Below are 26,005 nucleotides of genomic sequence, written 5' to 3'. Positions count from 1 at the left end.
TTTGAAACAAATATTTTATATTTCAATTAACACACATTTTGCATATGGCATGGTTAATCAATTAGTGTAGTTATCATGTAATTATCATAATACCTTATATTAGCATAGATATACGAATAACTGGTTTGAGGATAAATCGTTATCATTACGCGATTTCATAAAAATTTAAAACTCAAACGCTCAAAACATTTTTCCTATAATGACGCTTCAAATTTTCTCTATAGCTATTTGAAGCAAAACTTATGGAAAACTTGGTGTTAAATTTTATAACCTTAGATATAAATACAAACAATATTATGAATTTTGAACTACAAAATAATTTGCAAATATTTATGGTTTTGACGAATTTTTGTCAATATTTGAAATTCAAATACTAATAAAAATTTAATTTGAATTTCCGGTGGAAATTTTTTTTGTGATAAAGATTGACAAATTTGTAAGGAACCTTGTATTAAATTTTCAAAGCTTAGATTTAAAAAGAAAATTTTTTTTTTTTTTTATGAATTTCTAGCTTATAATAATTTGCGAATTTTCGTAATTTTTACGTATTTAGACAAAATTTGAACTTTAAATGCTTATAAAAAAAAAATGTGACTATAGAATTCTTGATTTTACAACTGCAATTGTAAAAATATTTTGGGAGCCTTGTATTAAATTTTCAAATCTTAGGTTTAAAAGAAAAATTTTTATGAATTTCTAGGATAAAATAATTTACGGAATTTTTGTGATTTTTACGTATGTTGTCAAAATTAAAATTTGAATACATGTAAAAAAAAATTGTGGCTATACATTTATTTTATTTTTCAACTGCTATTGTAAAAATATATTACGAGCCTTGTATTAAATTTTCAAATCTTAGAATTAAAAAGAAAAACTTTTATGAATTTCGATCTAAGATAATTTGAAAATTGCCGTAATTTTTACGTATTAAGTCAATATTTGAAATTCAAATCCTAATAAAAAAAAATCGTGCCTATGTATTTTTATAATATTTTAATTACTATAAGAATAATTTATGAGGAACTTTGCATTAAATTTTCAAGTATTTTGATAGGGCCATAAAAATTTTATCGACACTTTAAAAAAAATATTTTCAGAAAAATTGAAAATTTCAGTTGTTTATAAATACCTCAAAAAAGTCAAAATATTTTGAAAATTAAATAATGTAAAGAAAATGCCAATCTAAATAACTGGTAAAATTTTTCAAGTATCTATGACTTATACTTTTTGAATAATAACAAATTATTAAAATCGTTTGAGGATAAATCGTTATCGTTACGCTATTTCGTAAAAATTTAAAATTCAAACGCACTTAAAATTTTTCCTATAATGATACTTCGAGTTTTCTCTATAGCTACTTGAAGGAAAACTTATGGAAAACTTAGTTTTGTATTTTTAATCCTTAGTTATAAATGCAAAAAATTTTATGATTTTTCAACTTAAAACTAATTTGCAAATATTCATGGTTTTGACGAATTTTTGCAAATATTTGAACTTCAAATGCTAATAAAAAAAAATTGTGCCTATGTATTCTTATAATTTTTTAATCACTATAAGAATAACTTATGAGGAACTTTGTATTAAATTTTCAAGTATTTTTATAGGGCCAAAAATTTTTATCGACACTTCAAAAAACATTTATAGACATTAATACATCAAATATAGCTGGTGATTTTAATTTTACGTTTAATTGAGATTTTACTTCCGTTATTTTAACACTTACAATTTATATGATTATTATAAAACGTAGAAAATGTGTTTGAAATAATTTGCATACTTCCCATTTATATAAAAGACATTTTAAGGTTTGATCGTTTGATGTTTTTATGTAATGCTCACTTTCGAATAAAGTATTATACATTTTTACAAACATTTAAGAATCTATACTATTTATAAAAGCTTTAATTTGATTTATATATATCGTAACATATTATATAATTTATCAGCATGTAGGTAAGTAAGTACAATAAAATTGGTACATCCAACCCCACTACGCCAGTCATATGGTTGTAGGGCATATTTTATCTTTTTTCCCACACCAACAAATCTTTGATTATATAGATACCTGATGGCTAGAATTTCTTAATAATTTCTTATTGCTTTTTTTTTATCAGTGGTAGGTACTTTTTTAATTCCTAATTTTATTATGGAATCCCTACTCTTTTAAATATCTAGTTTCAATGCATCATCCTGTATAAAGATTATTTGTAAGAGAAATAACAAATATTTTAAATAATGATAAAATGCATTCAATTCAAAACAAAATATTTTCAAAATGTATCAAAAGTTCTTAAAATAACAAAAAGAATGGGCTTTGATAAAAGTTTAATTTTCATGTCAGGTTTAGCATCAAGTCTGTTGAGGTTTTGATTTTTGTTGAAACTTGAATACACAATACTCAAACAAAGAACCTCGCTTCACAATAATTATGAATTATGATTACGCCGTTAAGAATCGTACATTATCAACCACAGACATTATCTTGTTAGAGTTCAAGAGTTAATTATATCGATCAATGGTGAGTAAACAATTAAACATACGTTTAAAAATAATCAAAACGTGTATATACCTTTAGTTAGATTAATTAATAAAGTAATTTTATTGAATGTTTTAACACTGATGATGATATCATATTGACGCTTTGTACTCACCTTACACGTAATCCTTGGAAAACAGAAGATAGACTACAGAATAAGAGGCGTAGGAGGCTGCTTCAGCCTTTCCTAAGATTTAAAGACAATTTTAAATTACTTTCGGTGTTTAATGAACGTAGGTAATAAGTAAGACATTGACATAACAATTTATTATAATTTGTGTAATATTTGCTGCAAACGCATAACTAGCTATATCTATACTTATTAAACTACTATGGGGGATCTTAGTTAAGTGTTAACTATTTGAAAATTCATTATTTGCATCCCCACTCATACCAACCTACTCATACCAAAAAGGCCGCTGTAGCCAAAAAGAAGAAATCCATCGTTAAAAAAGTCAAAGCCGCCGGAACACCGAAGAAGAAGAAGCTCGCAGCCGCCAAAAAACCCGCGACCGGTGAACCAGCAGCCAAAAAAGCGAAAAAGACCGCTACAACCAAACCCAAGGCGACTACACCAAAGAAGGCTGCAGCTAAAGCGAAGAAGCCGACCGCTGCCAAACCCAAACCGAAGAAAGCTCCTATCAAGAAAACCACAACTCCCAAGAAGAAGTAGATATTCACTCATATCCCCCTTTCTTTAAAACGGTCCTTTTCAGGACCACCAATTTTATTCAACATAGGCGTTTAAAGACTTTCATAAGGATATGCCGTCGAGATAAAGGTGATTCCCGAATATGGGTAGTTGACAATCTTAAATTAATTTACCACGTCTGTCCGTCGTAGGTCATTCGGACGAGCAAGCGTTTGCGGTATTTCGCGATAACGAAAACAATTCTAGAACATTACCGGAGCAAACTGCAGAACGCATCACAATATTCTATTGTATTCCCTTTATCCGGAAATACCTGTGAGAAATCTGATATTTTATCAACTGTAGGTATATGTATATCATATTATCACGGTTGTTCCGGGAACAGCCGATTTAAACGGATCTCGGTGATTTATGAAAATTAAACTAACATTTACAGTTTTGTGATTCTCAAATGCAATATTATTTATAATGATTTAACGAATTGTATTTAACAATATGTAATAATTACGTCGGCGTATTATTGCCCGTTTCGGTATTTCTATAGCAACACGATTTTAACAATTCGAGTTATTTTAACATTAAAACACACAAGTTTAAATAGGACACTCTTTATTTAGTAAAAATTTAAATGTACAATGTTTTGAAAGGGAGAATTAGTTTATGTATTTGTATTAGTAAATGGAATATAAGCATTGTTAATATAATTATTAAAAATATTGGCAATATATAATTATTCTATAAACAATAGTATTGACTTGTCATATTTGACATATTTAATTGGTTATATTGCGAGACATGCTAAAAAATCACAAAGATAATTTTACTTAAATCAAGAAGCAAGGGATTTTTTATTTATCTTTAAAAATAGTTTGGCATTTAAGTTAGAAGTAATAATAACTAAAATTATTGAAGGCAAATGTATGAAACAACACATATAATTAAAAGGTATGTTTGTAATGTTACTTTTAAATTTAAAAACTACATACACATGCACACCCAGAGAGGATATTTGCAGTCGTTTGATAAATTTATAAATTTATTTTTGGAACAGGCGTTTCTATAGTTTCTTACATAGCTTAGGTTAGATAAATTCACTATTATAAAATATCAACCCATCTAATATTCTACTAACTAGGTACATAATGTAAAGTGATAACTTAGCTAACTCACTCCTCGAGCGAATGTCTTTAAACAGTTTTTGTATTTCTATACCCACACAAGTTTAACAAACCAAGTTATTTTAACATGCAAACATTCAAATTCAAATTCGACACTCTTTATTTAGTATTCTTTGAAATATTCAATTGATGAGTTATTTTTAGAATGTTTTTTATTTTACCAAATTTCCCGCCATCGACGGTAATACCCGCACAACGGCTAATAATAATTCTATTAATGCCCATCGTGTTTATTGTATACTGTGCAATCATAGGAACAGTTAATTCTAGTATTCTAGTAGTCCTTTAATAACCGGAAATTTTTTTTTTTTCGTTACTTTATTTTTATCCGACATTTGCGCGAGACGATTCTATGCTTTAGCTCAGAATGGTTTCGTGTTTTTTTAAAAATAATATTCGATTTAATTATTCTACCTATAATATGTTTAAACTGTACAATTATTCTTTCCATAATTTTAAATGCAATCAAATCAAAACATAAAATAATTAATATTCTAAAAATAACATTGCATGACGTCCAGATAACAAAATATTATTGCGGGATATTGAATTAAATATTACCAACAAAAAAAAAATGCATTTACGAAATATTCCGAGTAGACATAAACTTTTTTCGGATAATGTTCATATTGTACTATATTATTATTTGATTAAGTCCCAGTGTGCTGAATAGCTCGGCGATCAATTACTCTGCTTTTTGAAAGTAGCGATTTACTATTTCACTTTGTCTCAGTAGTTTTCTCGTTCCGTAAACGAATTATTAGTAAACTGCGAGACTTCTATTTAATGAGTTTATTTTTAGAATGGGTTTTCTTGATTCGTCGATAGTAAGAAGCTTGTTATCGACGGCAATACCCGCACAGCTGCTATTAATAATATTACACATGTTTTGTTTACAACGGCCCAGTGTAATACTCTTTTAACACGTTTTCAAGGAACACAGTCACGTTTAATTTCGGACGGTTGTTCAGGTGTGATTTTCTATTTCATATTTGTAGTTATAGGTAAATCGATATGGTGGCCCTGAAAAGGGCCTTTTTAAGATGTTATGTAAAATCCACAAGTAAAGTATCGTTGGTTCTTAACCTCCGAAACCGTACAGAGTACGGCCTTGTCGTTTAAGAGCGTACACGACGTCCATGGCGGTGACGGTCTTCCTCTTGGCGTGCTCGGTGTATGTGACTGCGTCACGGATCACGTTTTCCAGGAACACTTTCAGGACACCGCGGGTTTCCTCGTAAATTAAACCAGAAATGCGTTTGACACCACCACGTCGGGCCAACCGACGGATGGCAGGCTTGGTGATTCCCTGGATGTTATCGCGGAGCACTTTGCGATGACGTTTGGCGCCTCCTTTTCCCAAACCTTTTCCTCCTTTGCCTCGTCCTGTCATTTTGATTTCTCGAAGTAGTAATCGACCTGTTCTGTGTGTGAACTGAACGTTGACTGATACTTTTCCTCTGTACGATGTCCCTTTTAAGCGCTCTGCTCGACGGAATCACCAATCGGAACCATCGCTGGTTATCCCCCCCCCTCCACACTACCAGTCTAACCGTTAAACATCGACCAATGAGCACGACGTATACAGCACCGATTTGTGTATATATACGGGTCGGCAGTGCGTTCGTGCCGCATCAGTCGTCTGATATTTACTTTTTTCAGTACAACTCAGTGTATCCCGATACTGTAGCATCACAATGGCACGTACCAAGCAGACAGCCCGTAAGTCGACCGGCGGAAAGGCGCCCAGGAAACAGTTGGCCACCAAAGCCGCACGTAAAAGTGCACCCGCCACCGGAGGAGTGAAGAAACCACATCGTTATCGTCCGGGAACCGTCGCTCTCCGTGAAATCCGTCGTTACCAGAAGAGCACGGAACTGTTGATCCGCAAATTGCCATTCCAACGTCTGGTACGTGAAATCGCCCAGGACTTCAAGACCGACCTGCGTTTCCAGAGCTCGGCCGTTATGGCGTTGCAAGAAGCTAGCGAGGCCTACTTGGTCGGTCTTTTCGAAGACACCAATTTGTGCGCCATCCACGCCAAGCGTGTCACGATCATGCCAAAGGACATCCAGTTGGCCCGTCGTATCCGCGGCGAGCGCGCTTAACTTGATAATAATCAATAGTGACCTATACTATACCTTAAAAAGGCCCTTTTCAGGGCCACCAAATATATGAACCATATGATATGGAGTCGTCCGAGTGGATGTTAAGATTAAAATCAATTGTTAATAAACATGTTATTCGAGTTTAGAAATACCATTTCAAGTGGAAATAGATTTTTGCGTACGATTGTTAGGTTGGAAAAGTTTAAAGTACTTTGTCCCGATTTATTCAGTTTTTAAACTACCCGTCAACGAATATTATATTACTTTTCATTTTTTTTCCCCCCGAATTTCGATTGTCATTATCATTAAGTTACTATTGCCACGACACGACGGCCGCTGGACTTTTGAAAGTTCCAGGCTTTTTGTTTTCGGTTGAATAATGTATGGATTGCATACGCCATTCGGAGTCTCCGAGGCCTGGTATGCCATAATTCTTTGTGTGTGGGTAAGGTGATTTTTAATTTGGCATCGATATGGAATAAAGGATCCCGGGGAACCGGATATGTTGTTGCATACTCTCACGGTAGCGATGTTTGAGTAATATGAGCGTTTAGAATGTTTAATGACGAGTCAGATTATTTTGATATTCTGTAGAAGGGTTTTGGAGTAAGATACTAAGGCCAGCTGTGACGGCTTCCTCGAAGTATGTGGATATTAATTAGATGGAGTGGGTCACTTTAATTCAGAATAGTCAATCAGCGAGTAGTTGTGCAATATTACAATTACGGAAGTTTAATTATAAGAATTATAATTTAATAATCCTTATATTTTAAGCGATATAAACAGATAATGAATTATCCAATGTTTGAGTTTATATGCAACTTGATAATCTAAAATTAGGTATAGTACCTATTAGTATTATCATTTGATAAATATGAGAATAATCAGCACGTTTACAATGCTGATTCGATTGAATTCAATGTTGGTCAATCCATTATTATATTTTGTTCACCAAAATCTTGCAATACTGTGTGTCTGTTCTCAAACCAGTCAAATGTAATTTTCGAGACTCCCTTAATATTGTTTTGCCATCATTGAAATTTCCGAACACTTTCCACGCGAAATCTGTTCACACAGGACAACGATTGTATAATTTATTGTTCACCAATTTCAGTCGGTTGGTAATTGGCAAAAAATGTATTGTTAACAGCCACAACGCCGTTTTCTCGTGGGCTAATAAGCAGTGTTGGGAAATATCTAGATAAATTTCAATTTTATCTTCATCTAGATAAAATTCTAGTTATTTATGAGTAAAATATCTAGATAATTTATTTTAATTGACTTAAAAAAAATATATTAAATTTTAAAATTTAAAATATTAATATTTATGTCATTTTCTGTAGGTATACCGGCAGACCTATTAAACGGAAAACAAAAGTTTGGTAAAATGTATGTAGGTATACCATGTATTTCAATATTGAATGTTCATTTATAGTATCGAGTTTTACATCGTAAATAATGAAAAGACCTAATTAGTATAGTAATATTATGTAGTAAGCAACTAGTAAGAACAACTAATAATAGCAAATGCGATAACAATAATTATTATCCCTATTACCCGCCGCCGTATGACGAGTATGCCTATTATTAAAGAGGTATTCCTAAAATATAATACTACGATTCCATCCTCAGCAACAGTTGAGAGGTTATTTAGCAAGACAATACAAGTTTTACACCTAGGCATAATAGGTTTAATTATACAACTTTTTAAATGATTTTATGTTGTAGATCAAGCATGTTTTGACTTATTATTATTTTAAAAACTGTTATTATTATTTTTTTTTTTTTTCAAATGTTAGCTAATAGCCTCTTTTTATCATTATTAAATTAAATCAGAAAATGACTTGTACTTAAAAAATAAACTACGTTTATATCATGTCAATTTTTGATATGATTAATATTGATTCCTTTATCATTGAATATTTGCAAAATTATCTGATATTTATCTAGATAAAAATGTAATCATTTTTATCTTTATCTAGATAAAATGTAGTACTGTTATCTTAATATTTATCTAGATAAATTATTAGTTATCTATTCCCAACACTGCTAATAAGCACTTATTACCGACGATTGAACGACAAAAGGGGATAAGCGACATATTATGTCAAGGTTTTCAGGACAACGAAAAAACGATTTTCATATAACTTATGCATTTGCGTTTGGGCCCCGGGAATTTTGCTTAGACCCGTGTTTTAGACTATATACTTTTGTATCATAAATTGAAAAATTCGATAACTCATTCTTAAATGGTCACACCGATGTGCCAGTGACACATTATGATACATGCAAATCTCCACCAGCTAATAATAACAAAAAATTCGCTTATCCCATTTTGTCGTGCGACCATCGTTGTGTGAGAACGTTTATCGATGATCAGCCTGCAAATGAACTTTAAGAGGTATCTATTCGCTTTAAGTGTATATTGTAATATCATGTTCGATGTTTACAATCACCTCAAAGCAACCAGGGCGGCTGCATTACACACATAATATACAAGGTGTAACAGATAGAACTGACTTCGGAATAACTTTTGTTCAAATTAATATTTATTTAAAATTTTTCTCTTTTGCTCATTAAGTGACCCAATTTTTCCTCTGTTTATACGTTAGTACTGAAAATACAATAAAAAAAAATTTTAATTCAATAAATTGTTTTTTTCAAAATAGCCAATTTGTGAATCTGATTATAAGAACAATATTTTGATGGTATACATATTTATCTAGATCATGTAGTATATTTTTTGGAATTTTTTTAAAATTCAATATTTTGTTGGTTTCATAAATTATAATTTTACCACACATAATGTAAACAATTTTTGTGTCATACGTTTAATTCGAATAATTTATTTTTGGTCTGGGTCCTTCTCTTACATTCTCTGTATGCGCGCGCGCTACCGACTAGATTCGAAGGGATGATATTCATAAATATTGGTGGCCCTGAAAAGGGCCGTTTTAATAAAATATTGTAATTTTTGGGATATGGTATGGCCGGAGGATTAGGCTTTCTTCTCGGTCTTCTTGGGCAAGAGAACGGCCTGGATGTTGGGCAACACACCGCCTTGAGCGATTGTCACTCCGGACAACAATTTGTTCAACTCCTCGTCGTTTCTGATGGCCAATTGCAAATGTCTGGGGATGATACGGGACTTCTTGTTGTCACGGGCGGCATTACCGGCCAACTCCAAAACTTCAGCTGCCAAGTACTCCATGACGGCGGCCAGGTATACCGGTGCTCCGGCTCCGACACGTTCCGCGTAGTTTCCTTTTCTCAACAGACGATGGATACGACCGACCGGGAACTGGAGTCCGGCACGGGACGACCTGGTCTTGGATTTGCCTCCCTTGGATTTTCCTGCTTTTCCGCGTCCGCTCATGATTGTGGTTGGTGGTAGTTTATCGTTAGTTCAAACTCGGTACTAAACAAAACTGATGTGTAAAACCCCTGAAATTTCGGTATATATAGTAAAAATGTGAATGACAACTCTGTGATTGGACAGAGGAACAAACGGTACGACGATGCTACGTCACAACGTCTGTTCGGCATTCGTTACCCAACCATGTGGTTTTCATTCGGCATAATCGTGAAACATACTCGTGGATACACTACCGTTTTTAGTTCTAGTGGCTTAATCGACGATCCTTCTTATACTGTTCATCTTTGTACTATATTGACCAATAAACGAACGACTTATCGCTTGCGTTTGGGAATATATACCCACCGTCATCGCGTTCACTTTATCATTCAGTTTCCAACGGTACAGTCGTCCACACGAGTATAACTACATTATCATTCGAAATGGCTCCAGGAGGAAAATCGGCAGGTAAAGCAATGAAGAAGTCGTCCGGCAAGGCACAAAAGAACATCGCCAAGTCCGACAAGAAGCGCAAGCCAAAGAGGAAAGAATCGTACGCCATCTACATCTACAAAGTGTTGAAACAAGTACATCCCGATACCGGTGTGTCGTCCAAAGCCATGAGCATCATGAACAGTTTCGTCAACGATCTGTTCGAGCGCATCGCCGCCGAGTCCAGTCGTTTAGCTCACTACAACAAGCGTTCGACCATCACCAGCCGGGAAATCCAAACTGCCGTCCGACTCTTGTTGCCCGGTGAATTGGCCAAGCACGCCGTCAGTGAAGGAACCAAGGCCGTCACCAAGTACACCAGCTCCAAATAAGTCTCTCGTTTTGAAATAAAATCATTCAACTAAAACGGCCCTTTTCAGGGCCACCAATTTTCTCTCAATTTTTTTTTTTTTAGCCCGGCGGCGTGTCGCATTGTGTATATTGACGTGTTTACAGTGGGCGGATCCAGAATATATCCACCGTATGGGGGGCTACATAAATAGTTGCAAGTTAGCATAGTAATGTTTCGATGGTGAAATATAAATTGGGCGAGGCCCTTATTAAAGGACTACTAGAATACCAGAAATAACTGTTCCTATGATTGCGCAGTATACAATAAACACGATGGGCATTAATATCGTTATTATTAGCCGTTGTCCGGGTATTACCGTCGATGACGGGAAATTTAGTAAAAATAACTCATCAATTAAATACCTAAAATAATTCTGAATAATGGGTTGTCCAATTCAAATATTGTGATTTGCATGTTTCAATAACTTGAGTTATTAAAAATTTGTTAGACGATACGATACACACAATTATATTTTAAAATACTATTGTTTTGGCAATTTACAACAGAAATGAAGGCCGGTCAATTGGACTATGGAAAAATGGAGCGATGCAGCGTGTTGGAGGAAAAGGAAATAATGGGCAACAGCACATTTAATTTAATATGTTTTAAGCACGACCATATTAAAATCTTCACTAAACATTGGACAACAAAATTTTAAACAACGTTATATTCGCAAAGTTCTATTACAATTCATATTTAAGTAGTGGCGATACAATTTCATCGAGATTAAAAAATAAAATAAAATGTTACTAGACAGGTTTGAGGTCATAGGTAAGATTTTTCTTTTACAAAGACAAGTTTAGGTAGTCATCATGAATTGAAATTACATAAAGATTTGATTAACGCAGTCTTAATATTATGGTCGTAAGTTTCCATTTATACTCGGACGTGTTCGTGTTTTATTGAAAATAATGTTCTAGTTACACCCTGCAGTGTAACCGAGTAACGCAAGTACGACAGTGGTTAGTGACGGTGGCCAAAAGTACGACAGCGCGAGACGTTCAAGATTTACGATTTCATCAAAATGTATTACTAATGAAAAACATAGTAATATTTTGATGGTGAAATATAAATTGGGAGCGGCCCTGAAAGGGGCTTTTGGAAAATCGTTGCCGCAGAATAAATAATTTGAAAATTATTTAGAAAAACGAAACCATTCAGGCTAAAGTATAGGAACGTCTAGCGCAAAAGTCAGATAAAAATAAAGTAACGAAAAAAAATGTTTTCCGGTTGTCAAAGTACTACTAGAATACTAGATATAATTGTTCCTATGATTGCACAGTATACACTAAACACGATGGGCATTAATATAATTATTGTTAGCCGTTGTGCGGGTATTACCGTCGATGACGGGAAATTTGGTAAAAAAATAAAAATCATTCTAAAAATAACACATTATGAAACTCATTGGTTGTAAAACCTATAACTACATATATGAAATAGAAAAATACACCTGAACAACCGTCCGAAATTAAACGTAACTGTGTTCGGTACGCTGTGTTCCATGAAAACGTTAAAAGAGTATTACACTGGGCCGTTGTAAACAAAACATCTGCAATATTATTAATATCAGCTGTGCGGGTATTGCCGTCGATAACAAGCTTCTTACTATCGACGAGTCAAGAAAATTGAAAAACCATTCTAAAAATAAACTCATTAAATAGAAGTCTCGCAGTTTACTAATAATTCGTTTACGGAACGAGACAACTACTGAGACAAAGTGAAATAGTAAATCGCTACTGAATATTCAAAAAGCAGAGTAATTGATCGCCGAGCTATTCAGCACACTGGGACTTAATCAAATAATAATATAGTACAATATGAACGTTATTCCAACATTATCCGAAAAAAGTTTATGTCTACTCGGAATATTTCGTAAATGCATTTTTTTTTTGTTGGTAATATTGAATTCAATATCCCGCAATAATATTTTGTTATCTGGACGTCATGCAATGTTATTTTTAGAATATTAATTATTTTATGTTTTGATTTGATTGCATTTAAAATTATGGAAAGAATAATTGTACAGTTTAAACATATTATAGGTAGAATAATTAAATCGAATATTATTTTAAAAAAAACACGAAACCATTCTGAGCTAAAGCATAGAATCGTCTCGCGCAAATGTCGGATAAAAATAAAGTAACGAAAAAAAAAAAATTTCCGGTTATTAAAGGACTACTAGAATACTAGAATTAACTGTTCCTATGATTGCACAGTATACAATAAACACGATGGGCATTAATAGAATTATTATTAGCCGTTGTGCGGGTATTACCGTCGATGGCGGGAAATTTGGTAAAATAAAAAACATTCTAAAAATAACTCATCAATTGAATATTTCAAAGAATACTAAATAAAGAGTGTCGAATTTGAATTTGAATGTTTGCATGTTAAAATAACTTGGTTTGTTAAACTTGTGTGGGTATAGGAATACAAAAACTGTTTAAAGACATTCGCTCGAGGAGTGAGTTAGCTAAGTTATCACTTTACATTATGTACCTAGTTAGTAGAATATTAGATGGGTTGATATTTTATAATAGTGAATTTATCTAACCTAAGCTATGTAAGAAACTATAGAAACGCCTGTTCCAAAAATAAATTTATAAATTTATCAAACGACTGCAAATATCCTCTCTGGGTGTGCATGTGTATGTAGTTTTTAAATTTAAAAGTAACATTACAAACATACCTTTTAATTATATGTGTTGTTTCATACATTTGCCTTCAATAATTTTAGTTATTATTACTTCTAACTTAAATGCCAAACTATTTTTAAAGATAAATAAAAAATCCCTTGCTTCTTGATTTAAGTAAAATTATCTTTGTGATTTTTTAGCATGTCTCGCAATATAACCAATTAAATATGTCAAATATGACAAGTCAATACTATTGTTTATAGAATAATTATATATTGCCAATATTTTTAATAATTATATTAACAATGCTTATATTCCATTTACTAATACAAATACATAAACTAATTCTCCCTTTCAAAACATTGTACATTTAAATTTTTACTAAATAAAGAGTGTCCTATTTAAACTTGTGTGTTTTAATGTTAAAATAACTCGAATTGTTAAAATCGTGTTGCTATAGAAATACCGAAACGGGCAATAATACGCCGACGTAATTATTACATATTGTTAAATACAATTCGTTAAATCATTATAAATAATATTGCATTTGAGAATCACAAAACTGTAAATGTTAGTTTAATTTTCATAAATCACCGAGATCCGTTTAAATCGGCTGTTCCCGGAACAACCGTGATAATATGATATACATATACCTACAGTTGATAAAATATCAGATTTCTCACAGGTATTTCCGGATAAAGGGAATACAATAGAATATTGTGATGCGTTCTGCAGTTTGCTCCGGTAATGTTCTAGAATTGTTTTCGTTATCGCGAAATACCGCAAACGCTTGCTCGTCCGAATGACCTACGACGGACAGACGTGGTAAATTAATTTAAGATTGTCAACTACCCATATTCGGGAATCACCTTTATCTCGACGGCATATCCTTATGAAAGTCTTTAAACGCCTATGTTGAATAAAATTGGTGGTCCTGAAAAGGACCGTTTTAAAGAAAGGGGGATATGAGTGAATATCTACTTCTTCTTGGGAGTTGTGGTTTTCTTGATAGGAGCTTTCTTCGGTTTGGGTTTGGCAGCGGTCGGCTTCTTCGCTTTAGCTGCAGCCTTATTTGGTGTAGTCGCCTTGGGTTTGGTTGTAGCGGTCTTTTTCGCTTTTTTGGCTGCTGGTTCACCGGTCGCGGGTTTTTTGGCGGCTGCGAGCTTCTTCTTCTTCGGTGTTCCGGCGGCTTTGACTTTTTTAACGATGGATTTCTTCTTTTTGGCTACAGCGGCCTTTTTCGGTTTTACCTCGGCGACGGGCAACTTGAAGTGTCCCGAGGCGCCGGTGCCTTTTGTCTGAACGACGGTACCGTTGGCGACGGCGGCTTTCAAAAACTTTCTGATGAATGGCGCCAACTTTGCGGGATCGACTTTGTAGTTGGCAGCCAAGTATTTTTTGATGGCCGGCAACGACGAACCTTTCTTCTCCTTGAGCTCTTTGATGGCCGATGTAACCATCACGGATGTGGTCGGATGAGATGCAGCGGGCTTCGCGGCTTTAGCGGCCAACTTCTTCTTGGCCGGAGACTTCTTCGCGGCCGGCGACGCGGCTACTGGAGCCGGAGTTGTTGTGACGGTGTCTGTCATGTCGAGGACTACGTTGTACTGGTAAAAAATTGAACTGATAACTTCAGTGATGCCGAATGAGCTAGAACATTTGTACATATATACTGTGCGCCGTACCGACTATTAAACCATAGCGATTCGCGTCGTTCTCTGGGCTATGGTTGTACAATCATTTATTACAATATCTCAACGGGAAATGGTTGTAAAAATCTGGTTTTAAACTTTTTTGAAAGCCAACTAAATTCTCAACGATCGCCGGTGATTGTTGTATCGACACACTGTAACACGAAACCACCGCAGGCCGTCATTTCCACGCTTCCAACGGGGTTTCCGTAGACCGTATAAGAAACTATTCCGTATGATTGGAACTTGTTGAAAACTGTCAAAAATATTTTGTACGAATTCTCCACGAGTTTACCGAGACCATAGTGTTTGCAGATTTCCAATCGATCGATTTTCCGATGAACAGTGGCTATTCGAAAATGACGGGTTTAGGACTCCGATACGGCGCGGCGTTACCGTCGTTTCCACATCTGAAACTTTTACGAGGCAGACTTTATCAATAAATCTCGTATTGATCGTACTCGACCTAATCAGTTTTAATAAATACTTATAAAAACACATTGTGAAAGGATTTCGGTCGGCACTCAATTCGAAACGAACCAAATAGGTATAACTTATTTTAACGTTTAGTGGCTGATAATTTATGATATTGAACGGCGTGCGTATAATCTATTTAGGCGCGTGCCATAATGTTTATTCAAAAAATGATTTTCTTTTAAAAAAAAAAAAATTACGGTGTGGAAACTAACACCTAACCGTTATTTATTCAAAGTGATTGCAAACGGACAACTACTTCAGCCAAAATGTGCCAATATTTTGTCAAACATACCGATGGACCAGATAATTTGGTTAGACTATTGGAAACTGATTTGAATTCGGTATTACGTATGTCTACTCGGGATCGATCGGGATACTTTTTTGAAATTTTGTTCGAGATAACCGTTCGTACGATGTTCTTTACAGACATAATAGTACACATTTAATACGATGGATAATATCGATATTATTAATAGCAATCGTAAGGGGTGATACCGTTGATTAAATTACATAGGAAAAAACTTTTTAAAAATTACTCATCAATAGGAAATTTTAAAACCTCAAACCATATTGAAAATACTGAAATCCGATAAAATAGAAAACGTAAAATATGTTCTATTATTAATAGTTAATGGCTACAGTAACACATTATATTGAGACAATTCGCTTCCATAGAAATGCCGAAACAGGCAAAAATTATAATATATCGACATGTCAGTGTTAGTTGAATTATTATTGGCTAAAACTTAAAAGAATATCATTGCCTTCGAGACTATAACTGGTGGTATTATTTTAATTGAGTGATGTTAAATTTCAAATTAAAATATTAACTAACGAAAAAACAATACGTTTATCAACAGTTTCAAGTCGACAACTTCCACGACGTTATAGATGCATTTATTAATACCATAACATACTATTAAAATTGCCGTGCTATAATAAAACAAATAATAATGAACAACTAAAATAGCTCGTTTAATCTCAGTAAACGGATATCGTAATATAATATAATGGGTAGATATTTTTCGACAGATTGTATAATATTATAATACTTGATAAAGTGGTTATTCAATAGGGGCGCCATTCATCAGACGCCCGTAAAATTATTAAATCCCAGGAGTACCAATATCATCCCCAGACATTTGCGATTGCCCATCGGGAACGACGAAGAGTTTAACAAGCTCTTGTCCGTCGTGACAATCGCTCAGGGTGGCGTGTTTGTAATATAAAATCGTAAACAAACCGCGTTGAAAAAAAAAAAAAAGATGTATTTTAATATTATGATATCTGTTTCCAGGAAGAGTACACGGGCTATTTTAATAATCTATTGTTATTTATTTTACTATCGCGCATCAAGATTGATAGTACATGGTATTAACAATTGGTTTTAACGTCGGGTAGGATGGGAACTACAAACTATTAAAAAACGTATTGTTATTTTCATTTCGCTACACTACCACTCGTTATATTTAATGTTTTTATATTCCAACAGTTGTTTTATATACAACGTTACGCCAATAACTAATTCAACATTTACATTTTATACTATATAGTATATTGGCCGTCATTATTATCAGTGTTTTCGATATTATGCTTTGAGGTTTTCGATTGATGAGTTATTTTTAGAATGTTTTTTTTTTTTACCAAATTTCCCGCCATCGACGGTAATACCCACACAACGGCTAATAATAATTCTATTAATGCCCATCGTGTTTATTGTATACTGTGCAATCATAAGAACAGTTAATTCTAGTATTCTAGTAGTCCTTTAATAACCGGAAATTTTTTTTTTTTCGTTACTTCATTTTTATCCGACATTTGCGCGAGACGATTCTATGCTTTAGCTCAGAACGGTTTCGTGTTTTTTTTTTTAAATACTATTCGATATTATTCTACCTATAATATGTTTAAACTGTACAATTATTCTTTCCATAATTTTAAATGCAATCAAATCAAAACATAAAATAATTAATATTCTAAAAGTAACATTGCATGACGTCCAGATAACAAAATATTATTGCGGGATATTGAATTCAATATTACAAAAAAAAAAAAATGCATTTACGAAATATTCCGAGTAGACATAAACTTTTTTCGGATAATGTTCATATTGTACTATATTATTATTTGATTAAGTCCCAGTGTGCTGAATAGCTCGGCGATCAATTACTCTGCTTTTTGAATATTCAGTAGCGATTTACTATTTCACTTTGTCTCAGTAGTTGTCTCGTTCCGTAAACGAATTATTAGTAAACTGCGAGACTTCTATTTAATGAGTTTATTTTTAGAATGGGTTTTCTTGATTCGTCGATAGTAAGAAGCTTGTTATCGACGGCAATACCCGCACAGCTGCTATCGTTATCGTCCGGGAACCGTCGCTCTCCGTGAAATCCGTCGTTACCAGAAGAGCACGGAACTGTTGATCCGCAAATTGCCATTCCAACGTCTGGTACGTGAAATCGCCCAGGACTTCAAGACCGACCTGCGTTTCCAGAGCTCGGCCGTTATGGCGTTGCAAGAAGCTAGCGAGGCCTACTTGGTCGGTCTTTTCGAAGACACCAATTTGTGCGCCATCCACGCCAAGCGTGTCACGATCATGCCAAAGGACATCCAGTTGGCCCGTCGTATCCGCGGCGAGCGCGCTTAACTTGATAATACTCAATAGTGACCTATACTATACCTTAAAAAGGCCCTTTTCAGGGCCACCAAATATATTAACCATATGATATGGAGTCGTCCGAGTGGATGTTATGATTAAAATCAATTGTTAATAAACATGTTATTCGAGTTTAGAAATACCATTTCAAGTTGAAATAGATTTTTGCGTACGATTATTGTTAGGTTGGAAAAGTTTAAAGTACTTTGTCCCGGTTTATTCAGTTTTTAAACTACCCGTCAACGAATATTATATTACTATAAGGCCAGCTGTGACGGCTTCCTCGAAGTATGTGGATATTAATTAGATGGAGTGGGTCACTTTAATTCAGAATAGTCAATCAGCGAGTAGTTGTGCAATATTACAATTACGGAAGTTTAATTATAAGAATTATAATTTAATAATCCTTATATTTTAAGCGATATAAACAGATAATGAATTATCCAATGTTTGAGTTTATATGCAACTTGATAATCTAAAATTAGGTATAGTACCTATTAGTATTATCATTTGATAAATATGAGAATAATCAGCACGTTTACAATGCTGATTCGATTGAATTCAATGTTGGTCAATCCATTATTATATTTTGTTCACCAAAATCTTGCAATACTGTGTGTCTGTTCTCAAACCAGTCAAATGTAATTTTCGATAAAAACAAATACGATCGAAAGAAAAATGAATTGTATTTTCGATCGATTCTGATGTCCGCATTCGATCGTAATACTACTGATTTTAAATTTAAAATGATTTAAAAGTCGGTAACGGTGAACGTTCTTCGAATACAATTTTATTCTATTGAACGGTAAAAAAAAAAAATACTATATTGTTGATATGGATGTGATTATTGCAAATTAATCATATTCTTTGTAATTTTTTACTGGTGAAATAAATTTTCCCTTGTGGATGTTAACGTTTTCCTTTGTTGAAAATTAACAAGACTCCCTTAATATTGTTTTGCCATCATTGAAATTTCCGAACACTTTCCACGCGAAATCTGCTCACACAGGACAACGATTGTATAATTTATTGTTCACCAATTTCAGTCGGTTGGTAATTGGCAAAAAATGTATTGTTAACAGCCACAACGCCGTTTTCTCGTGGGCTAATAAGCAGTGTTGGGAAATATCTAGATAAATTTCAATTTTATCTTCATCTAGATAAAATTCTAGTTATTTATGAGTAAAATATCTAGATAATTTATTTTAATTGACTTAAAAAAAATATATTAAATTTTAAAATTTAAAATATTAATATTTATGTCATTTTCTGTAGGTATACCGGCAGACCTATTAAACGGAAAACAAAAGTTTGGTAAAATGTATGTAGGTATACCATGTATTTCAATATTGAATGTTCATTTATAGTATCGAGTTTTACATCGTAAATAATGAAAAGACCTAATTAGTATAGTAATATTATGTAGTAAGCAACTAGTAAGAACAACTAATAATAGCAAATGCGATAACAATAATTATTATCCCTATTACCCGCCGCCGTATGACGAGTATGCCTATTATTAAAGAGGTATTCCTAAAATATAATACTACGATTCCATCCTCAGCAACAGTTGAGAGGTTATTTAGCAAGACAATACAAGTTTTACACCTAGGCATAATAGGTTTAATTATACAACTTTTTAAATGATTTTATGTTGTAGATCAAGCATGTTTTGACTTATTATTATTTTAAAAACTGTTATTATTATTTTTTTTTTTTTTCAAATGTTAGCTAATAGCCTCTTTTTATCATTATTAAATTAAATCAGAAAATGACTTGTACTTAAAAAATAAACTACGTTTATATCATGTCAATTTTTGATATGATTAATATTGATTCCTTTATCATTGAATATTTGCAAAATTATCTGATATTTATCTAGATAAAAATGTAACCTATCATATATAGTTCAATGATCTAGATAAAATGTAGTACTGTTATCTTAATATTTATCTAGATAAATTATTATTTATCTATTCCCAACACTGCTAATAGTGCTAATAAGCAATTATTACCGACGATTGAACGACAAAAGGGGATAAGCGGCATATTATGTCGTCCGAGTGGATGTTATGATTAAAATCAATTGTTAATAAACATGTTATTCGAGTTTAGAAATACCATTTCAAGTTGAAATAGATTTTTGCGTATGATTGTTAGGTTGGAAAAGTTTAAAGTACTTTGTTCCGGTTTATTCAGTTTTTAAACTACCCTTCAACGAATATATTACTTTTCGTATTTCCTCCCCCCCCCCCCCCGAGTTTCGATTGTCATTATCATTAAGTTACTATTTTTAACTTAAATGCCAAACTATTTTTAAAGATAAATAAAAAATCCCTTGCTTCTTGATTTAAGTAAAATTATTTTTGCGATCAAAATTTTGTACATGTCTACATCATTTGGCTTTATCATCAATGATAAATATCAGTTTTCCCAATGTTTGAAAGTTGAAAATTTTTTAGCATGTCTCGCAATATAACCAATTAAATATGTCAAATATGACAAGTCAATACTATTGTTTTATTTTTAGATATTGCCAATATTTTTAATAATTATTTTAACAATGCTTATATTCTATTTACTAATACAAATACATAATACACTAATACTAATTCTCCCTTTTAAAACATTGTACATTTAAATAATGTCATCCTATATAGTTGAGTTATTCTGTTTTAATCGTAAACTTTTGAACAACTTAACTTATTGAGATAAAATTTATTCCAATAGATTCCTTGAGTAGGTATGTTTTATTAATTTTTTTAGGTTCCAAATCATAGGTAAAATATTTTATTATTATAATGATTAGAAATATTTTAAAGTGTGTAGTGTTTTAATTATATAGTTACATATTATAGGAAGGGCTTGAGATGGCTCAGAGAGTACTAAGTACTAAGTCAGGGGACTATTGTAACACTTAAAAAGTTATATATAAAAATTTAGTGAATTAAATAATATATTTGAAATAGAAAATTTTAAAATTATAGGTAGTATTTACTATTTAATAATATTAATAATTGTATTAAAAAAAAATAAAGTATTTAATTACTTACATCCAGATAATGTATAACATATAAATCATTAATACAATATAACATATTGAATTTTATTCCTTAAATGGCTTAAATCATAAGATATTTTTAATTTTCTATGGCTTTATAGGCTTTGATGTACAATAGTGTTCATTAATTAAATAAAATACCATTCGATACCTACAAATTATTTTTTATGTAAGTATTATATGTCTTAAGTTGAAGTATGGCTTTTGGGTCCGGAGATAAAATCAAGAAAAAATTACTAAGTCCATATCACTGACTAACATAACCTATGTCTATATTTAAATTATCCAAATGTTAAAATTAGTAAACCTTCCATCAATAAATACATGAATAATTATGTATATTTCAACCTTAGGGCTAAGTCCATAGATAATATAAGATTATATTATTCATGGCTTAGTCACTTAGACTAATAGTTAATACTACAGATTCTATGGTGCTAATACAATGACCGTTGTTGACTTGTTTTTGTGGTGCTTGGACTTGGGTCTTGGCTCTTAGACAAAGGAGCGTCTAAACACTCATACTGCGCATGCGTGTGATTTATTTTTCCACTATCATTATCACAGACTGGAGCCTCCCCTTAACATTTTTCCTATTTGTACCACTGGTTCCAGGGTTCTGAGGCCCCTGAAATTTCTTTTTTCTATAAAAAATGTATTTATTAATTTATCTAAACTTATTTATCACTATTTTGATACACACAGATCTATTGTTGGTCATTTTTAGTAGATATAAAATAAATTGTTGAATATGACTAAGACGTCGATTAATCATAGTTTCTGTTTTTTTTTTTTTTGACTGATTTAGAACATAACTTATAATAACGTCTGCGATCTGCCATAATCGATGGTGTATCATCGTTCATCAAATTATTACCACGTGTCCACGTTTATTATGGGCCGAGGAGGCTCTATAGCTGATGACCAGGTTCAACACTGTACATGTAGACTAAATTTGAGACTATAACTATAATTAGTTACCTATATAAAAACTGTTAAGTAAAAAATAATGCAAATTATTTACTCAGATAAAACCCTAACCGAACTAAAATCCTGCTTACGCTACTGTTGGTTTACCGCAAGCATGCATTAAATAGGATTGTCGCCTTACTTATAGGCTATAGCCGTTCATCGACGGTGTCAAGCGTCAGCTATTGCCTATTTGATATGCTTAGAGTCACTTAGAGTGAAATACGTTAGGGATCATACAAATTACCAATGTACTACCATTATACCTTAATACCTTTATAATGTGTAAAAAATATTTATTTAATGTTAAAGCAAAATCAACTATTTTTATAAATGTATAAGAAAAAAAAGATTTAGTATGATTCAGATAATATTATACATTTTTATTAGTTTTTAACATATTATATTGAAGTAGGTATTGATTATGTCTAAAAGTTTAATATAGTTTACTATGTCTTATGTGACACATAAATTGACTATGGATATAGACATTAATAATCATTAACTCGAGTCTCGAGTTTTATAAGTTATGGTAGGGTAGTAGGTACCTTCTCAGTGGCGTATTTATATGCAGGCACTATAGGCACGTGCCTACAGCGGCAAATTTTGAAAGACGGCCAATTTTTCAAGAAATTTCTTTTTTTTTCAATATTGATGGTATTGCATATTGACTCAGCGATAGACTTATTGTATTCTCTTTCTGTTATTTTAAAATATATTTTTTAGGCATATAGCTACAACTAATAGCCACAACAGCCAACAAGAAATATATTATTTTTAAAGTTTCTTATCGCCGTCAATCATAGACCTATAAATTAAAACATAAATTATACCAACATTTTGTCATTCCATATTTTTTTTTCCGTTTTTCTGCTCCAATTGTAATGTTTTTATATTTAAAATATAAATAAAAGACAAAAAAAAAAAGTGACAAAAAGTAATATGGTCATTGATTGTTTTATAGCTATGCCATCAGATTTGATTAAATAGGCAGCGAATTTAAGGGTGATGTGTGTACCTATGTGCTAAGTATACGAAAGAAAAAACTAAATTATTGACACTGGCTATGTTAAAAGTTATTATTTAATTGTTGTTGCAAGGAGAGTAAACTGTATAGGCATTATTAATTCTCTACTAACTTGAATTTTAAAAATCCCGCCATTAATAAATGGATCTAGATGTGTCAAACAAACAGGGATCTATAAATGTCAGTGGATCTAAATAACGCAGGACCATATTGTCTCGAGATCTGAATGTCTCGGACCTGGTATACATTCTTATCAGAATGGTTACCGGGATCTCGATGATACCACATGACACGCACGATTTAAGATAGTATGGTTGCCCAACGAGCTATGATAAGACGGCATACGACTTAAATTTTGATGCCGGTGCTAGCGCTTTTGGTGGACTATTTTAAAATTGTCAATACTGTTTAATGTATTTATGACATACTATATAATAAGTAATTTTACTATCAATAATGATAATGACAACAATTATTAATTATCATCGACCAATGACCATCGTAAATTCGTAACACATTATAAATTAAAATAAAAACTAATTAATAAATAGTAATAAACATGTATATATAATATAATAAACTTTTTTATGTCATGGAAATAAATATTATTCATCATTAATAGACAAACATAATAACATTAATAACAAATTCTAGTTATTCTACAATGTATTTAAAATAATATAATTAAAAAACCAATTTATAATATAAATAAATAATAATAATATTATATGATTTATATGATTATTAATTATTATTATATATTTATAAGTGTTTATCATAACAATGTTAATTCGTTTTTATAATTTTAACCGTTATGAGCGCTAGATGCGGAAACAGTCACAGATCGCGTGACTTTTTGATTCAAATCGTTGCTGTGTAATAACATTTTTCTAATGGGTCGTTGGGCAACCATACTATCTTAAATCGTGATGACACGGGATCTATTTGTCAGCATACCGATAATTCTTGAGCACAGATATATATATATATATATATAGTTTATTATATATATCTGTGTTCTTGAGTTGCATTGGCCTGGAAACATCACTTATGATTGGATTAATGCTGATAAGAATGATAGTCGACGAGTGATAACATTAAACAGCTGTTCAGGTTCAAAATTTGAATATTTCAGCGGTCGGTTTTCGATACGCACTTTCACGACGGGTACATGCTGTCTATACAGAGACACAAAGTATTACAATTTACAGACTTCAACACATCAGAATATAAATTACCTATATTAGTATTAAACGCAGTGCATATAGATTATCAGTCTACTACTTTTTTAATTTTATCCTCCGTTAAAGATTCTCACTAATTTAACTCTGTAAAAGATCCATGATTATAATTACTATCGTCATCCGTTGTGAGGAACGGCGCTAGGATTTGCGGGGCCCCGGGAAATAATTACATATTATCCAAACTAACTAATCTCTGAACAGTATAAAATATCATTTAAGAACTGCGGGGCCTTGATTATAATTTTTAAATCGCGGGGCCCGGGGTAACTGCCCCGATTGCCCCCCCCCCTCGCGCCGTCACTATATCCATTGTAGCCGTCGTACGAATCGCAAAACAGATCAAAAAACACCAAAAAGTAGCAAATGACATGGCATAGTTATTATTTTATACGATATATATTATAATATGTATGCATATCAATAGTCATAATTCGAATTCGAGTTACGAAAATTATAGTTTATAATAATGAATAACGATTGTAGTCGTCATCAAAGACTGTCACATGATTCGTTCGAAATTTCTATTTGTCGAATAGAATGAATCAGAACCGACAGTTTTTAAGTAATAAAAAAAAACTATACAGTTATAATATTTTAATCGACTATTTATATCTTGTAAGATAATATTATTGAACAGAAGCAAAAAACATTAATTATGAACATAGACTCATAGGTTAGGTCATAGGTCACATCATAATATATAATATATAATATTTATATTATGTATATATTATATTATATAATATTATATATATATTATATATATTATGTATAATATATATTATATATATATTATATATTATATTTTATTATATTATATATTATATTATATTACATAATATATAATACAGTAGAACCTCATTAATCTGGACCCCATTCGTCCGGACTTCGCTTAATCCGGACAGTTGTCTAATATTACGAAAAATACGCAGTATATGCCGTAGATTAAAATAAACATAATAGTTATCACATTTTAACAGAAGATGAGATTTTTGAAAGCCTCACCACTGCAGAAAACTCTGAAACGGGTGAATATACGAACAAGATGAAGTAGACGATAGTATCAAGTCTAAGCTAAAACTTGGTGAAATTAAAGACCATCTAAATATTGTCCTTAAATATGTTGAGATAACGACGATGAAAACATATCTGTATATCACGAACATTTGAGACATTTGCGTAAATTATTAATACGATAAATAAATGCGAGAGGAAGACAACAAAAGACTACCAGTTTTTTCAACTCAGATAATGAAAGTGTTCCTAAATATATAATAATTATGATTACATGCATTACGTTGATATGTAATGTTTTTGCTGGATCTAATATTGTGTTGCATTTTTGCAATATATCATATATAGTAATTAGTTTAATATAATATTTTTAAATCTATAACAGATACATGTCTTTTGGTTATGTTGTCTAATCCGGACTTTCATTAAATCGGACAACCTAGAGCCCTTATTAGTCCGGATTAATAAGGTTCCACTGTATGTACTACATAATATACTTTGTTTTGGTTTTGGCCGGTTATCGGTATTCGGTACGACCACCTCCCACCACCATG

General features: G+C 32.2%; 6 protein-coding genes across 6 annotated transcripts; 3 read left to right on the top strand and 3 right to left on the bottom strand.

Moving 5' to 3' along the window:
• Window positions 1-5,220: 5,220 nt before the first annotated feature.
• Window positions 5,221-5,800, bottom strand: LOC149055668 (histone H4). The gene has a single exon (XM_089225771.1). The coding sequence runs from the start codon at window positions 5,757-5,759 to the stop codon at window positions 5,448-5,450; it is 312 nt and encodes a 103-aa protein (XP_089081897.1). The 5' UTR covers window positions 5,760-5,800; the 3' UTR covers window positions 5,221-5,447.
• A 216-nt stretch (window positions 5,801-6,016) lies between these two features.
• Window positions 6,017-6,509, top strand: LOC149055667 (histone H3). Its single transcript, XM_089225757.1, has one exon. The coding sequence runs from the start codon at window positions 6,064-6,066 to the stop codon at window positions 6,472-6,474; it is 411 nt and encodes a 136-aa protein (XP_089081883.1). The 5' UTR covers window positions 6,017-6,063; the 3' UTR covers window positions 6,475-6,509.
• A 2,899-nt stretch (window positions 6,510-9,408) lies between these two features.
• On the bottom strand, window positions 9,409-10,094 carry LOC149055666 (histone H2A-like). Its single transcript, XM_089225766.1, has 2 exons — window positions 10,069-10,094; window positions 9,409-9,918 (listed from the first exon to the last, which is right to left on the bottom strand). The coding sequence occupies exon 2, from the start codon at window positions 9,848-9,850 to the stop codon at window positions 9,473-9,475; it is 378 nt and encodes a 125-aa protein (XP_089081892.1). The 5' UTR covers window positions 9,851-9,918; window positions 10,069-10,094; the 3' UTR covers window positions 9,409-9,472.
• Window positions 10,095-10,208: 114 nt separating this feature from the next.
• Window positions 10,209-10,710, top strand: LOC149055665 (histone H2B). The gene has a single exon (XM_089225763.1). The coding sequence runs from the start codon at window positions 10,273-10,275 to the stop codon at window positions 10,651-10,653; it is 381 nt and encodes a 126-aa protein (XP_089081889.1). The 5' UTR covers window positions 10,209-10,272; the 3' UTR covers window positions 10,654-10,710.
• Window positions 10,711-14,289: 3,579 nt separating this feature from the next.
• On the bottom strand, window positions 14,290-14,942 carry LOC149055664 (histone H1-like). The gene has a single exon (XM_089225754.1). The coding sequence runs from the start codon at window positions 14,899-14,901 to the stop codon at window positions 14,290-14,292; it is 612 nt and encodes a 203-aa protein (XP_089081880.1). The 5' UTR covers window positions 14,902-14,942.
• Window positions 14,943-16,191: 1,249 nt separating this feature from the next.
• On the top strand, window positions 16,192-18,179 carry LOC149055663 (histone H3-like). Its single transcript, XM_089225833.1, has 2 exons — window positions 16,192-16,199; window positions 17,830-18,179. Exons 1-2 carry the CDS (start codon window positions 16,192-16,194, stop codon window positions 18,125-18,127), a joined length of 306 nt encoding a protein of 101 aa, XP_089081959.1. The 3' UTR covers window positions 18,128-18,179.
• Window positions 18,180-26,005: the final 7,826 nt, after the last annotated feature.

Source organism: Diuraphis noxia, unplaced genomic scaffold (genome assembly GCF_037042655.1).
Source record: "Diuraphis noxia isolate RWA-SAM2 unplaced genomic scaffold, SU_Dnox_SAM2 contig0004, whole genome shotgun sequence".
NCBI lineage: Eukaryota > Metazoa > Arthropoda > Insecta > Hemiptera > Aphididae > Diuraphis > Diuraphis noxia.
The sequence above is the reverse complement of the archived record's forward strand: the minus strand, read 5'-3'. Positions and strand labels throughout refer to the sequence as shown.

What these genes read in the sequence shown, in the direction of transcription:
- LOC149055668 (XM_089225771.1), bottom strand. Translation starts at nt 5,759, where the DNA reads ATGACAGGACGAGGCAAAGGAGGAAAAGGTTTGGGAAAAGGAGGCGCC.
- LOC149055667 (XM_089225757.1), top strand. Translation starts at nt 6,064, where the DNA reads ATGGCACGTACCAAGCAGACAGCCCGTAAGTCGACCGGCGGAAAGGCG.
- LOC149055666 (XM_089225766.1), bottom strand. Translation starts at nt 9,850, where the DNA reads ATGAGCGGACGCGGAAAAGCAGGAAAATCCAAGGGAGGCAAATCCAAG.
- LOC149055665 (XM_089225763.1), top strand. Translation starts at nt 10,273, where the DNA reads ATGGCTCCAGGAGGAAAATCGGCAGGTAAAGCAATGAAGAAGTCGTCC.
- LOC149055664 (XM_089225754.1), bottom strand. Translation starts at nt 14,901, where the DNA reads ATGACAGACACCGTCACAACAACTCCGGCTCCAGTAGCCGCGTCGCCG.